This window comes from Mustela erminea, chromosome 6 (assembly GCF_009829155.1).
Source record: "Mustela erminea isolate mMusErm1 chromosome 6, mMusErm1.Pri, whole genome shotgun sequence".
Taxonomy (NCBI): domain Eukaryota; kingdom Metazoa; phylum Chordata; class Mammalia; order Carnivora; family Mustelidae; genus Mustela; species Mustela erminea.
Genome location: NC_045619.1, coordinates 17,638,411 through 17,654,316, shown reverse-complemented (window position 1 = coordinate 17,654,316; position 15,906 = coordinate 17,638,411). Strand labels below are relative to the sequence as shown.

General features: G+C 48.3%; 1 protein-coding gene across 10 annotated transcripts in view; it reads right to left on the bottom strand.

Moving 5' to 3' along the window:
- LOC116592918 (putative tetratricopeptide repeat protein 41) overlaps nt 1–15,906 on the bottom strand; it is an 85,347-nt gene that overhangs the window by 9,203 nt on the left and 60,238 nt on the right. For 7 of the 10 annotated variants that reach the window (XM_032346561.1, XM_032346567.1, XM_032346564.1 and 4 more), the window contains 3 exons: nt 12,634–12,781; nt 11,707–11,859; nt 6,291–6,424 (listed from right to left, as the gene is read on the bottom strand). In XM_032346561.1, the coding sequence (XP_032202452.1) occupies nt 6,291–6,424; nt 11,707–11,859; nt 12,634–12,781 (435 nt within the window). Of the gene's footprint in view, nt 1–6,290; nt 6,425–11,706; nt 11,860–12,633; nt 12,782–15,906 lie in introns of those variants that run through there. The other 3 variants (XM_032346568.1, XM_032346570.1, XM_032346569.1) reach the window with 3 other exon arrangements.

Here is a 15,906-nt window from a genome sequence, read left to right as displayed (position 1 = left end):
CCCCAAATCCTTGACCAGGCCTGGGGGAATGTGTTCCACCCAGTACCTCTCTGACATTCTCCTCGGGCACCCTCTCCCCAACATTGGTCTCTGCATTCTGGCCACCTTGGCCTTTCTAGCTCCTTCCAGCTTTGCAATTTCTGTTCCCGCTGCCTGGATGACTCTCGCCACCCTACCCCTCTTTACTTAGCAAGATGATTTCTCACCCTTCTGAGTCAGTATCCCCATCACTTCCAGACAAACCTCCCCAGGGCATCCCCTCCCCCCAACAGATCCACATCCCGTTAGTGTTTAGATTTTGCCAGGAGAGCATTTTCCACGGTTATAGAAGCTCCTGTGTACCCAGCTGCCTAACTACCATCTCCATAGAACTACGCAGCTACGCGGTTGTGTCTCTAGTCATCTGACAGCTCTCTGCCTCAGTGTGAGCCAGTAATGGCAGCGCTGGTCTCTCTCTGTCCCGCTCACTGCTATATCCCCAGGAACTAAAACACACATTGTCACCTAAGAATCTACAATCGACTAAACTCTACTCAGGCTCTTTTTCAACCAGGTCTCACTTTGGGTTTCCATGTCCATCTCTTCATTGTCCAGTTTTAGCAAGAATCCTGCTAAGTCCGTTTAACATCCTCAACTCTGATCACCCTGGACATCGGGTTCCTCATTCCCCATCACACCCCAGGTAACGCCTGCCTTCAGCAAGACCACCGTTAGGTTTATTGACCCAGAATTTCTTACCCCTGATGTTTCCCCTCAGTAACTCTCCCTCTGCTGCTCCCCTTGCTTGTGCGCGTTCTCTCGCTCTCTCTCTCAAATAAAAAAACTGGGGGCTTACCCAGAATAAGGGTTGTTAGCAGAAATAGGTTTTATCTGAGTGACCCATTGGTACAGCAGGGCAAATGCCCAATAACCGACCCCTGTTCTTCACTGTCCCCATAAACTGTGTCCCTTTCCACTGAAGCCTCCGTTCTCCTTAGTTCAGGCTGACATATATCCCCCATTCTGCCTGTCTTTAGAATTTCTATGTCTGTGTGGATTCCCCAAATGTGCGCTATTAAATTTGATGTTCTCCTGTTAATCTGTCTCGTGTTGACTTGTTTCTTAGTCCAGCTGTGAGGACCTCTGGCATGGCATATTGTATTAGAAACCTCTCGTGATAGCTACATTAAAGGAATGACCCCAGGTCCCCCCCCCCCAATCCCTCTGAAGGGTCAGGAATTCTTCCTCCCCAATAATGGACAGGAAATTCGTTTTACTCTGAACAGGGAGACAGACTGTAGACAGCCTTAATGAGCTCTAACTAACCGTGAATAATTTCCAAAACAATCTCCAGAAGAGAATAAGCCCACAGGAGCATCACGGACCACCCCCCGCCCCCCAGGCTTCTTCAGACTTAAATCTCCACTTGCCCACACGCAGGTCTGCCTACAGACCAGTACATTGCTGCCACCACTGCCTGCTCGCCTGCGTCTTCACCTCCTGTCCTACCTTTTCCCATAGCCCCTCATGACAGCCCCCGTGACCCCCTCCGCATCTCTCTTTATTCCTACCTTTGTCCATGCAGGTCTTCTCCCTAGAACCACGCCCTTCTCTGCCAGTTCACACCCTTGACCTCCTTAAGGGTTCCTCGCAAGAGGTTTTCCCTGAAAAACCTCCTGCTATTGATCACTGTCTTCCTTTGCACTTAAGTGTGGACTATCAACTCTGCAGAGGACCTCAAAGCACTCAACACCCTTATTTTACAAAGAGGGCCAGAGATGGACTTGGGTCCAAGAGGATGTGACTTGCTGGGATCCCATGCCAGATTGTAGCCACACGAGAACTCAAACCCAGTCCAGTCTCCTCCACTCGGGCCATGTGCTAAACCTTCCACATGTTACAGCTTCTATGGTAGGCTTGTTTTGCCTCCTAACAAAGAAAGCGGTTAATGAAAGGCAAAAGTTGTCTTTTGTTTTCATATCCCGGCTACACTTAGGACAGTCCTCCAGGCACAGGGAACCTTATTTCCACCTGTTTGTCTGTGACTGCAACCAGAAAAGACCAAGACAGATTGTTCCCAAATTTAGAAGGTATGTGTAGGATGATCTAAATGGAAATACAGGCCATATGGCATTCATAAAATTTATGTTGAAGGACCTAAGGGACAACTTCAAAGTGGTAGGTCGCCCACTGCAGAGCACCCTAGGAAATGGCCCCGCAAGACAAGCTAGAGACAAAAGGAACCAATAGTTTCATACATGGGCCTCCGATCCAAAGTCACAATGGGCAGATGCAAGCAGTGACTTATGTTAGCAACTTCTTGTACCTGCTCATTGGCGTGCGCAACTTCAAGCGAAGTGCTTCCGGGGGGATGGGGGACAGTAGGGGGCTTGTTTTTCTTTCGAGGGCACGTAATTCTCCCAAACCACCCCAGATCTACAAACTAGTTGGGTAAGATAAAACATGCTTACAATTGCATTACGCATTACAGTTTATAAAGGATTAAAATACATGTGCACTGAATATATAACTGGCAGTGGTCAGTATACTGTGGCTCTTGTTTTCCTTGATGCAAAACTACATAGCGTCGAAGGAGTGCTCTGATGACCCACATTTGGTAACACTTTTACTACAGTGGGCCTAAGACTTGGTTTACAAAGGTGCATAGTGAGGAGCCGGTGGCTTACTTCTTATTTGATGGAGTCCACGCAAACACATTCCATTCAGAAAGACACTCTCCATTGAAGGTAGGCAAAGGAGGTCCGGAAAGGCTACCCCAAAGCATGCCACATTCCTAATGACCGGAGGATTACTTTGAGTGGAAGGCTTTCGAGTTCTTAAAATCCTGCATGTGCCTAAAAGCAGAGTCCCCCAAAAGGACTCAAGCATTATAAATTCCCTCCCCAGGGCAACTCACATCTTCTCTTCTGGGACACAAGAAGCTGGCACCACACCTAGACAGACATGGTTACAAATGACACCTCATTTATTCTCCTAAGGTTCATTCACCTTTCCAAAAAATAATTTGCTTTTCTATTAAATGTCCTTGTCCTTTCCCCCCTTCCCTTTCCCCTGCCAAGTTAGGTGCACAGACCCCAAGTCCTAACCACCCCCTTGGAGTTGTGGCATTGCTGAGCACTCCCATGCGTAAGTGTGATGTACGTGACAATAAACTTGTTATCTGAGAGTAATGAATACGTTATACCTCCGTCATAGTCCAGACTCCACCACCAGGAACAAATTATTCATACAAAGCAACCATATTAGGTGTACAGTTGCTTTTGCATAGATCTGCGTCTGTATTTTCCGGTTGTAAACAAAATCCTTCATGTATTCAGCCTGAAAACGCTTACTGAGAAAATACTGCGCGCGCACACACACACACACACACACACTCGCACGCACATGCACACTCCTAAATCTATGGACTGAAAATAATCTTTCCCTGCAGGTATCAAGTACTTAAGCCTCTTCCTCCTTGGGAAATGACTAGGCTGAAAGCAATCGTGTTTTATGGTAAAATGGACAACAAACATGCACGCTGGAGAAAGTGGTTGATTAACTCAGAGTTTCTCAATCTTGACACTTTGACATTTGGCCTGGATAATTTTTTGCTGTTGAGGGGCTGTCCTGAGCCCCACAGGGTGTTTAGCCTATGGCCTCCACCCACTAAGTGGCAGTAATGCTCCCTGCCCCCTCCTCTCCCCCGCCTCCTCTCTCCCCCAATCTTGACAATCGAGGTTTCTCCAGACTTCCGTCCTGAGGGATAGTATCGCATGGGCTGAAAACCTGATTAGGTGGAAGTTGGCCACGGCTTGTGGCAATGAGATTTCATGATCCCTGACAGTACTCCAGAATTTTTCTAGTCGTGGCACTTGAGACTTCTGGTCTAACGTAGTAGAAGAAATAAAGCTGAGACGTCTCTACCAGGCACACAGGGAACTCGCTCACTGGAGGCACAACCCCTCCCCATCCCTGCCCCATGGGACTCACAGCTCTGATCACCCCCTACCCCACCCCCTTCCTCCCTCCCTCCCGCTGTGGCCGGCCTCCAGCCTGCTGTCTGGGAATTATCTGCAGCCCCCAACTCAACTCTCCAGTCTCCTCGGTTCCCAACTTTGGCAGTGACACTCCAGGTAAAGGACAGAACTCACCATGTGTCCCTATTTGCAGAGCAAGCTAATGGGGTCCTGGGCCCAATAAGTGGTGAGGCAGGGAAGGCTAGGGCCCAGCCACTGTGGTCCCTGGCTACAGCAGAGCCTGGGGAGGAGGACCCTCTCTCAGGAGGCCTCTGGGGAGCTCATCAACAGTCAGCCGGGCAGACCGCCCTTCATAGGTAACCCTAACCTCACCAGGGCCTGTTTCTTCATCTATGGGAACTGTCACTAGGCCCTTCCTCCCCTGTAACCTGCGGGCTACACGTCAGCACATTCCTCCACAGCCTTGCAAGAATCATTAACCTTGTCCCTGTTTTCTTTGTCCCAGTGCCCACAACAGGAACCAAGGAGGGAGGCGACATGATAACCTACAGACACAAAGCCAACAAGTAACGCTCTGAGACCATTGCATGGAGCCCAGATGTCCCCAGAGCGCAATGTCCCAGAGGTTTTGAGCCTCTCCTTGTGAGGTTTCAAGGCCCATCCGGTTCCCACCCTCACCCCCACATATTTTATTAGCCCCACATAAGCTGTCATTGCTCAACCAAGACAAGGCAGGTTCGAGACCCATCCCCTGACTGCCCATCTGTCTGCCCTTCTGGTAATAAAACTTTCTCTACTTCTGACGCGGTGGCTCACAGATTAGCTAACAGGGCCTCAGACACAGGAAACTGATTTTAGGGTCCAGTAACAGTAGTGCCAGTGAAGAAGAAAGTCAGCACGCACTACAAGCCACAGGCAATAACGTCACTGGTGGAAGAAACCCAAAGAAAGAATCAGAACCTCTGTGAAGAGAAGCAAAAGAGAAACACCAGAAACAACGAGTAACAAGAAGAGTGAGTACACCCAACCACCCCCCCTCCTCAGGTTTAAGACCACATTTTCAATTCCATTTTTAACTGTCATTTCAAGTTTTTAATTTTTATCTTTTTCTTTTTTTAAGATTTTATTTATTTATGTGACAGAGAGAGACACAACAAGAGAGGGAACACAAGCAGGGGGAGTGAGTGAGAGAGAAGCAGATCCCCCCACTGAACAGGGAGCCCGACGAGGGGCTCGATCCCAGGACCCTGGGATCATGACCTGAGCCAAAGCAGATGCCTAACAACTGAGCCATCCTGGCACCCCTTGATTTTTATCTTTAATCAGAAATTGCCTTCAAATCTCTGGGCCAGGTCTGAGGCACTGAGTCTTACGTTCTATATATAAAATCAAAGGTGGGTCCATGCGAAGAGCCACTTGTGATTTTCAGCCACCTGTTACTTTAGTGTCACAGGATTAAGCATGAACAGGCGATTCCTATACAAACAGTGACTTAAAACAGAATCGGAAGGAGGAAGGGAACCTACCCTGACAGGAGTGGCTGGGCATGGTGTCCCGTCACGTGAGTGAGTATGGGATGGAAAGACTTCTAGAAGATCTCTTTCTGGGGCGCCTGAGTGGCTCAGACAGTCAAGCGTCTGCCTTTGGCTCAGGTCATGATCTCAGGGTCCTGGGATGGAGCCCTGCCTCAGGTGCCCCACACAGACGGAAGCCTGCTTCTCCCTCTACCCCTCCCCCTGTTGTGCTCTCTCTCTCTCTCTCTCTCTCAAAAAAAAAAAAAAAATCTTAAAACAACAACAACAACAACAACAAGATCTCTTTCTATTACAGACTATTTGTGCTCCCCCAAAAAAATTCTTATGTTGAAGTCCTAACCCCCAAATGATGGTATTTGGAGATGAGGCCTTTGAAAGGTGATCAGGTCATCTGGGTGAACCCCTCATGAATGGGATTAGCGCCCTCATATAAGAGGTGCCCTTCCTTCCACCATGTGAGGACACAGCGAGAAAAGAGCTGTCTGTGGACCAGGAAGTAGACTTGCACCAGACACCGTGTCTACCAACGCCTTGACCTTAGACTTCCCGGCCTCTGGAACTTGAAGAAATACACCTCAGTTGCTCAGGCCTGCCAGTCCATGGCATCCTGTTCTAGCAGCCCAAGCAGACTAAGATACGTTCCTAATGAGGGAAGGTACACCAGGAGCCTAAAAATTTGAAAGTCTGTGGAACAGGACTTTCCTGCTTCAGAAATGAAGACATTTTAAAAATAAGCAAAGCATGCAGGTCAGAGGGAAAAGTCCCCGGCTTCTAATAGAAACACACTGACAATTACCTAATTTACACAAGGTGTCACTGAGGCTGACGCTCAGCTGCTTCCTGACGAGTGAGGAGGTGGCAAAAGTCCCTGCGTTTTCCTTTATTTGTATCACTTGTTTATAATATTCAATTGCTTGCTTCCTTTGGAATCTAGAAAAGAGACATTTAATTAAAGTTTTACATCAAAGAAGCATTCATTCATTCAACAAACCTTCAGGGCTGGGGCTCAAGGATGAGGAAGACTAATCCTTGCCCACAGAGAACTTCCCAAGGTTGGAGCAGAGGCTGGAGAGTGAAACAGAGGACCAGACACACACGAAGGGCACTGTGTGCGGATCTAAGGGTTTTTGGTCTTTAACAGTGAGATTTCATTAAGACAATGATGTGATCCAATGTGCACTTTGATAAACTCGCCTGGCTGGAAGTGTGCAGGGGAAGGCCAGAGGCAGGGAGGTCACTTAGTCCACGGGAAGCACGAGGGTCTGAGCAGATGCTGTGGGCCTGGAGGAAACAGACCTGCGGAGGCTGGGCGCTCCCTGAACGTTGTGGCCCCAGTACTGGGAGCAGTGGGTGATCGCTGTGGTCGCAGTAGAGTGACATGGTCAGGAGCTTGAGCTCTCAAGTCCGACAGGCCTGAGGGTGGCTAGTGAGGCACAGACACCCTGTGGTCAGATGCCCTGGGTGTTGATCCACATTCTACTGCTTCAAAGCTGGGCAAGCCTTCTAACCTCCTGAACCTCACCTTTCTGCCCCTGTTGTGCTCTCTCGCTCTCTCTCTCTTTCAAACAAATAAATAAAATAACAAATTGTTTTGAAGATTCAATTGTTTTGAAGATTCAATTTGAAGAGAAAAACGCATGTAATGTCTTCCGCATAGTGACTGATCATAAATATAATTAAGACGATGCCTTGGTGTCCACACTGGGTGAAACAGGAGAAGATGCATTTCATCAGGGTGGGTGGGGGGAGGGAATGTGTTCAATCTTGAGAATGCGGACTCAGAAATGCCCAAATAATTTGGAATACACAACGGAGGCATCCAATAGATGATAGAGGACTGAGAAGGACATGGAGAAGAGAAGCCAGCGCCTCATGGCTAAAGCCCTAGGCACAGGTGAGGTTGAGATGCTAAGACTCCTGCTGAGACCAGCATCCAAGCACAGCCTCCATGAACTGAACCCAAAACAGCAACACCACTGGGACAACACTCAGAGGGAGAGAGGAAAAGAGAGAGATAGGAAACCCACAAAAGAAACTGAGCAGGGATCATCAGAAAACAGAGCCAGGAGAGAAGGCATCTCAGGAACCAGCAGAGGGTTTTTTGGGGAAGGGAGTCATTGACATCATCAACACTTCAGCAGGAGAAGGCCAACAAGATCAAAAATGTGCAAAGGGACACATTTAACATGTTCCTGATGACGTTGGCTGGAGTAGAGTAAAATGGAGCTGGGTCGAGGCAGAAGTTAAATGACAGTAAGTGGGAAGGGAGGAAGAAACTTGACCTTGAAGAGGAGGCTAATGAATGGGTACAAAGTCAAGAAGGAGTAGACGGCATTTACTTTGCTGAAAACATAACTACTGCTCCTCCTAAGACAGTTTGTTTATTGCTCTCTGTCCTTTTCTTTGTACTTAACCTCACTTACCCAGCCCTACCCAGCCCCACGCCACAAGCCTCTCAGGATCCCATAGATCATTTCTTTTTTTTTTTTTTTAAAGATATTATTTATTTCAATCTCAAGTAGGTGGAGAGGCAGGCAGAGAGAGAGAGAGAGACAAAGGAGGAAGCAGGCTCCCCACTGAGCAGAGAGCCCAATACGGGGCTCGATCCCAGGACCCTGAGATCATGACCTGAGCCAAGGGCAGAGGTTTAACCCACTGAGCCATCCAGGTGCCCCTCATTTCTGTAGTGCATGACAGCTGTCACAAGGGCCCTGGCCACCAGGGCAAAGGCTCTACCCCCGTGTGAGAGGTGAGTCGAGCTGCACAGCAAAATCTCTCCTGGTCTTAACTGGTGTTAAGAAAGATGTGGTTGGCTAAAGGCAACCTTCAACAAGATGAAAGGCCTTCCATTGTTTCAGAAGGCTGACCATTGCCAGTGAGGGCTGGGCCAAAGGCACCCAGGTATGGTCAGGTGGGCCGCAACAGAGGCCATCCCTGTGGAATGGACAAGTGATATCAAAGATCTATGATTCACACCCCACGAGCTCTGGATTTGCGATGGGGCAGCCCGGGGAAGCAGAAATGACTCAGACAGTATGTTTCATGCTTAGATTTTTCTTTCACGAGGAAATGGTTCTACTGCCACGCTTTTTGCTTCTGTAAAGAAGAGTCCCTTCTCTGTTCACTGTGCTAATCTGAAGAGGAACAGGAGGAGGCTTATCTGGTATCCAGTGTCTAAAAAATGACCTGGTGGGGAGCAAAATAGTAATACTAAGAATTCAATTTAATGAACTCTTTTGGTATGTGCCGGGCATTCTGCTAAACACCTTACATACGGGATCCCTTAGCCCTCACAACCATCCTGTGAACAAGATAGTATCCCCACTTTCATTTTACCAGTGAAGAAATGAATGAGATACCAAATGTTAAGTTCTCCCTGTTACTAATTTGAACCCAGGTACTCAGATCCCAAAGCTCCTCTCCATGTCCCCACTACTATGTCGCACCCGTAATTTTACCCATATACATTCCCTTATTTGGGCTACTTTTTTACAGGTAAATACTCTTAGAAAGGCTAAATATGGATTTGGACTTAAGTGTTAGAAATTAGCAACATCACATTCCTCCTGGGAGCAAATGCAGGAAGAGGTTATATTCCTGGGGAGAGGTAAGAGGGAAATTATCTCCAGGCAAGTGGAAAACTGAAAGTGCAAAGCGAGACAGGGAACAGAGAGCAGAGGGACAGAAACTCCAAAGACAAAACTTCACAACTTCGTAATTGAACCTAGAGCGTCCCCAGTCGTTCAGTCCGTGGACTCGGCTAGGAAAGGGTATGAGCCGGTGCCAAAGGAAGGGTGTGTTGCTTCTGTCTCTCCAGACTCACAAAGACCCTTCTCTCAACCCTTCAAGAGAAGTGGTCAGACCCTGCAGATGTGAACACTGATGGTCTCCACAGCATAATATCCACAACCCTCTCTTAAACACAGAAACCAACAAAGAATCTCTCCTTGACTGGGGTGCCTGGGTGGCCCAGTGGGTTAAGCCTCTGCCTTTGGCTCAGGTCATAATCCCAGGGTCCTGGGCTTAAGCTCCACATCAGGCCCTCTGCTCAGCAGGAAGCCTGTGTGTCAAATAAATACATCAATTCTTAAAAAAAAAAAAACAAAAACAAAAAAAAAACTCTCCTTGACCAAACTCTGCTCAGGCTCTTATCACTCTTTCTGAAGTAGGCCTCAACTTTTAGACTTCTGTGTTCATCTCTGCATTGCCCAATTTTAGCAAGACTCCTGCAAAGTCGGTTGAAGGAGGCTCCCACCCCTACCAGTCTGATCACCCTCAATACCAGGCTGGGTTCCTCCTTCCCCGTCACATCCCAGGTGAAGTCCGACCCCACCAGCCTGCCTTCAGCAAGAATCCTGTTGGGTCTATCAGGCCAGAATCCTCTCCCCACCAGTGCTTCCTCTTGGTAATTTTCTATCTACTGACCCCCCTCTGCCCAACTTCTCTTTGGATATGGGGTTGGGTCCAATCTCTCTTCCCCTCTGCAAAACTCTACCACAGGACCTGAGTGAACTCCCTCTTACCTTTCTTTAATAACTATTATTGAGACAGAGAAAGCAAACGGACCCCATGAGAGAAAAAAAATTGCTTTTTCTTTTGCTTTTTTTCCGGCTTCTACTCTTGCTAGGACCTGTACCCCTCCACCCCACTCAACACATGCCTCATAATGCAAACAGCATATGTCCTTCTTGGAAGGGACAAGGAATGAATGATTTCCCTAGAACAGATAACATCTAAGAAAGGACCAGGTAAGAAATGACTGAATGAAGCCATCACACATGCTTTCCAGACCACCATTACCAAACATCTCAATGCCAAGGTCCCTTGGTTCCAAGGAGTAATACCTGGGCCCCCATCTTGGTGCTAACTGGTTCCTGGATGCCTAAGGGGACAAGTACACCAGAACATCACCCTCAGTAAAAACCCCCAGACCCCAAGCAAAACCAAGACTCATGATCTTTCCTTTCTGAGGAAACCCACCCCAAACACACACACCTCTCACTCTTTCTACATATATCTTCAATAAACCCTGCTTCCACCTCCTGCTGGCTCATGTTTCATTTCCATCCTGCCTGAGGCCAAGGACCCTGTTGGCTGTCCCACAGGACCCCCGCTCTTGGTCCCTGGCCCTGACCTTCCTACACCATTATGAATAATTTTTTCTTTAACAGCTTTAACAGTGCCTTGTGGGGGGAGCTGAGGGAAGCCCCCCACCTCACAGGACAGCAAGCGGACTTGCTGAGCAGGCAGAGAAGAGTTAGCAGGAAAACAGAGAGGGAATGTCTGAGACATCACAGGCTGGCCTAGAGTTGCAAGAGGCAGACGAAAGGATGTGGCCCCACAAACGAGGGAGTTGAGTCCTGCACAGAAGCAGGAAGTGAATACAGCTGACCCTCGGGCAATGCGGGGGTTGGGGCACTGACCCCTGTGCAGTTGAAAATCTGGTATCTTTTGATTCCCCCAAGACTAAACTACTAATAGCTCACTGTTGACTGGAAGGGTTACTGATAACAGAAGCAGTTGATAAGCACAGATTTGTATGCTTTGTGTCATGTACTGTTCTCTTACAATAAAGTAAGTTAAGGAAAAGGAAACAATAGGAAGGAAATCATATGGAAGAGATAATGCATTTACAGGCTGGTACTGTATTAATGGAAACAAGGCCGTATGTAAGTGGACCCACTCAGTGCAAGTGCGGTTCCAGGGCCGGTTGTCCATCTTCTTCCTCACAAGGCCTGGGAGTGATACAGAGAAACACATCATACTCCTTGGTACTTTGCCTACTGCCAAGAGCTCTACGCACTTTGTGGGCTGAGAGCTCTTCCCAAAGACACTGCGGTCAGTGTCCTGACAAATGAACAGGGACACAACTTTCAGGCAGGGCGAGCCCCTCAGGGTTCTGAACAAGGCTACAGCCAAGGACGTGAGACACTCTGATGGCTCAACCCCAGACTTCCCTTCCACTGGCGATTTGGGGGCGAAAAGAAGACCCACTACTTGAGACTTTTTATAAGAACTTGCATCGGAGCACCTGGGTGGCTCAGTCAGTTGGGCATCTGACTCTTGGTTTTGGCTTAGGTCATGATTTCAGGGTCGTGCTTGAGATCTCTTTCTCTCCCTCTGCCCCTCTCCATTCCACTCACGCCCTCTCTCACTCGCTCTCTCTCTCACAAATAAATAATTTTTTTAAAATCTTTTTTTTAAAAACTTGCCTTTCACTATCTTCTGGTAGAAAAAATAGTAAATCTGCTAAAAATTCCATAATTTCTCCAACCAGGATGTTTTTCTCACCAAATAAACTTCTCCTGATATTTAAGCATTCTTGAAATCTCATTTTTGCAAGAGACGTGTTTCCAGCAACAAATCTGAAAATAAAACACATGTGTGTTTACTGGGCACGATAATGCTGGCTAGTTCATTTTGCTATCAGAAGTAATTCTTATAAACATCCTTTGTTTGGGGCCCCTGGGGGGCTCAGTCATTAAGCCTCTGCCTTCGGCTCAGGTCATGATCCCAGGTCCTGGGATCCAGCCCCGCATCAGTCTCCCCGCTCAGCCGGGAGCCTGCTTCCCCCTGTGCCCGCTGTTCTCCCTGCTGTGTTCCCTCTGCTGGTGCTCCCTCTCTCACTATCTCTCTCTGCCAAATAAATAAATAAAATCTTCTTTTAAAAAATCCTTTGTTTTATACGGGAAGACACAGAACAGCAGAGCAGTTTATAATGGCAGAGATTTAAGACCTTCAAAGCGATATGTAAGAAGCCATTTGACGATCTTATGAGAAACTAGGCACTATTCTCAACCCCAGCACAGCTGACCTTTAGGCTGGCAGCATGCACTAGGGCCATCTTGTGTGCTCTATCACACTAGCAACATCCTGGCCTCTAGCCACTAGATGTTGATAACAACCCCCGAGTCGAAACAACCAAAAATGCCTCCAGACATTGCCCAAGGTCCCCTGAGGGGCAGAATCACCCCCGGTTGAGAACCACCGAAGCAGAATATGGAAATGCTAACATTCGGCATTTCTTCACCCAATCAGTGGGAAATGGACTAATAAGCATGGGTTAAGAACACCGAACTTAACCATAAAAGCTAGTACAGAAAACAATAATTTTCCAAGAAAAAAAAAACCGTGTTTACATCAGAACACCTTCGGTGTGTTTCATGGTAGCCTGATCACGGGGGTTGTTGTCCAATGAGCTGGAAATTTCAGCAGCGCGTTCCAAAATGTGATTTTCTTTTAAGTACTTCTCAGTGGCTGACTTTGCCAGGTTGTTCAGCACTCTGCCTGCAGGGAATAATTTTGGCAAAGAAGGTGATGCTGAAGTTTTTTTTTTTGTTCCACAAAAGAGTTAAGACGTCAATAAAGTACTTAATACCTTTGCTTCATCACCACCAATAGCCAGGTTTTTTCTTCATAAATCAATGACTTGCCTACGTTGCATGGGGATTGGTTTTCATACAATGATTGCGGGTGCACAGCAATTACAAAGGCCAAAGAGCTAAGACAATGGATTGAATGTGAATTCTGAGACCGTTCTGCAAATGGGCAGATCAGAAATTAAGTAAAAATATGGATGTGATAAAAACCAGTCATCACCGTGGTAACCGAGTCCTACCGAAGGCAGCCAGTGCAGTCTTGCAATAAGAAATAAAATGATACAGCCTTACAATAAGAAACACATGAATAAGCCCCATAAATCCAATTAATAAATAATGAGCTCTCCCTAGGTACATACCGCCTCGGGAATGTACCTGCTGCCAAGGCCCACCATTTGGTTCCTTTATTGCAAGTTATATATTCTGACACTAATACAGACTCCTAAAATGCTGGAAAGTGTTTTTGAAGCCATATTCTGTTAGGAAGGAAAAAAGCCCTAAAAACGTTCCTGGAAGGTGTTAGAACAGCAGTAGCAGCAGGAAAGAAAAGCAGATTTAACCTCCTGTGCCAGGGAACTCAGTTGTAAGTATAAAGGATTGCCATCACACTGTCAAGAAACATCTTTCCCAGCCTGGGTGGTATGTCCCTCACTGCCTGTGCCCCCTGCACTCGGTCCACCTCCATCCAAGGCCTCCCATCTCACACCTGGGCATCTGGAGGGACAGCCACATACTTGCTTTCCCTATGTCCCCTCTTACCCACCATGTAGTTCAGGCAACAAAAGTAATCTCACAATAGAAACCAAATGACGGCATGCCCACTCTAACTCCATGTAGTGGCTTCCCCTCACAGAGAATAAAATCCAAATGCTTGCCCAAGGCCCTAAACAATGTGGGCCCATCTGTATCCTGCCCCTTGTTCAGGGAGGCTCTCTCCATTGCTAACCCAGGCCGAGGCTCTCTCCACTCAGGGCCCTGTGCGGGCTGTTCCCTCTGCCAGGACCACACGTCTCAGCCAGGGAGGCCTCTGGACTTTTCCGAAGAGGAACCTCCCCCGGCTTATGCTCCCCCTGCATGTCGCTTGTGTCTTTCATTACATTTACTCCAGCCTGCAATTATTGTGTTATGTGTCCCCTCCTCTAGAGGACAGAGTTGGTGACTGTCTTGTCCAGCACAGCACCCACATGGCAGGTGCTCAGAAAATAGTTCTTGAATGTTTCCGCTCCGGCCAGCTGGGAATCCGAGTCTTCACCTGTTTGCTTGGGCCCTGAATCCCGGCCTGACCCTTGTCAGAACACTGGAACTACAGAGGGTTCCCATCAAAGCTGCCACTAAGGACAGCGATCCACCCCCAAGCCTCAGTTGCCAGCAGAACCACACCCCTCCTGCTGCTTTGGACTCCTCAGGAGTCCCATTTGTCTGCACCAAGCCAAGGTCTGCTCAACCCCTCGGAGCGCTACTCTCTAGACCCTCTAGCCGGCTTTAGAAGGCCAGTCCCAGGACCCACCTGAGTGCGCCTGGTTCCCACCCTGGTTTCCTCTGCTCACTAAGGTCCCAGCATGCCTGTGACCAGCTCTGCCTGCATTCGGGTGTCTCGGAAGCTACACTCTATATATCGAGGACTACAGCTTCATACATGTCAGTTCTAGAAGAGATTCCGTACGGTGAGGAGTTCCTGCAGACAGGCTTTAGGGTCTGATCAGCCTAGCTTGGACTCCCAGCTGCCGGCTGTGAGAGCTGAAGTGGTTGAAGTTATTCTACCTCTCTGACCTTCAGTGTCCTCGTCTGTACCATGGGGATAGCAATACGTACCACAGGAGACACATTTGAGGGTAAAAGATCATGAGCATGAAGTGCCTTACACATAACAAGCATTCAACAACTGGGAAGTGTTACTGTAAAACTGGACTTACACTTGGGATCGAGCGGGGGTAGTAAGTAGCTTGCCCACGGTGACTTGGTCTTACAGCCCTGGTGGTAGACCGCCGAAACCACAGAAGCCCACCCCCCAGTGCCAACCTGCACCCAATTCCCCTCGGCAATGCCATTCCGCACCTCCTCCCATCAAGACGTGGGGTCTTGTGCTCTCCCTTTGAATGAGGCTTGGTGACTCGTTTTGACAAACTGAATGCAGGACAAGAGGGTGTGGGCCAGGGCTGAACCTAGGTCTGTGCCTCCGCACAGGCTTCTGCTCCCCCTCTCCTGGAATCCTGCGAGCCACCAAACCAACAGGCCCTCACCATCCTTCTGGAGGATGAGAAACGTGTGGCCCAGACATCGAAGCGAAGTCTCGTAGACCAGCCCACCCCATGGGCCCTGCCCGCTGATCTCCATCTGCCGAGCCCACTCTGGATCTGTGGAATCCCCCAGCCAACGCACACACCTCTGGGCAACAGTAAGCAGCTGTTGTTCGAACGGCTGCCTTCTGGGCTGGCTTGCTATACCACAAAAGTGAATTAATGCAGCCATTTAAATACAGCGTAAGTCTAGAATACTTTAGATTAGACTGATTGTAAATCAGTGGGTCAAAAATGCTTAATATCTTCGTTCAATAAACATTCTTTGTCTCCGCTCTCTCTGTGGACCTACAGAGCCTCAGGCATCAAATACCCGAGAATAAAAGAAGCGGGTTTCCCCGAGCCCTGGACTGCAGGCCAGCCACTGTCCTGCACACTCCATGGTCTCCCACAAACCCTTCTAGTCTCACAACAACATGCAGCAGATACTCCTCTCAATCCTCCCTTACAAACGTGAAACATGTGACCAACAAAGGTTGAGTCATAGGTCTAATGGCAAAGAGTCAGGGAGTGGAAAGGTGAGATTTAAACCCAGAACAGCGGGCTTCAGAATCATGTGAACGGGGCCCCGTCCTGCTCACAGCCTCCCTTTCTGACGCACGTCACGATCAGGCCTCGACAGCCCCAAAGGCTGGGCCGTCCCATGAGGAGCACTGACTGGTCAACCCTCATGTGACCGCCACAAAACTCAGGTGCACAAAGCACACACATCCATGTCCCCTTTCTTGGTAGCTGG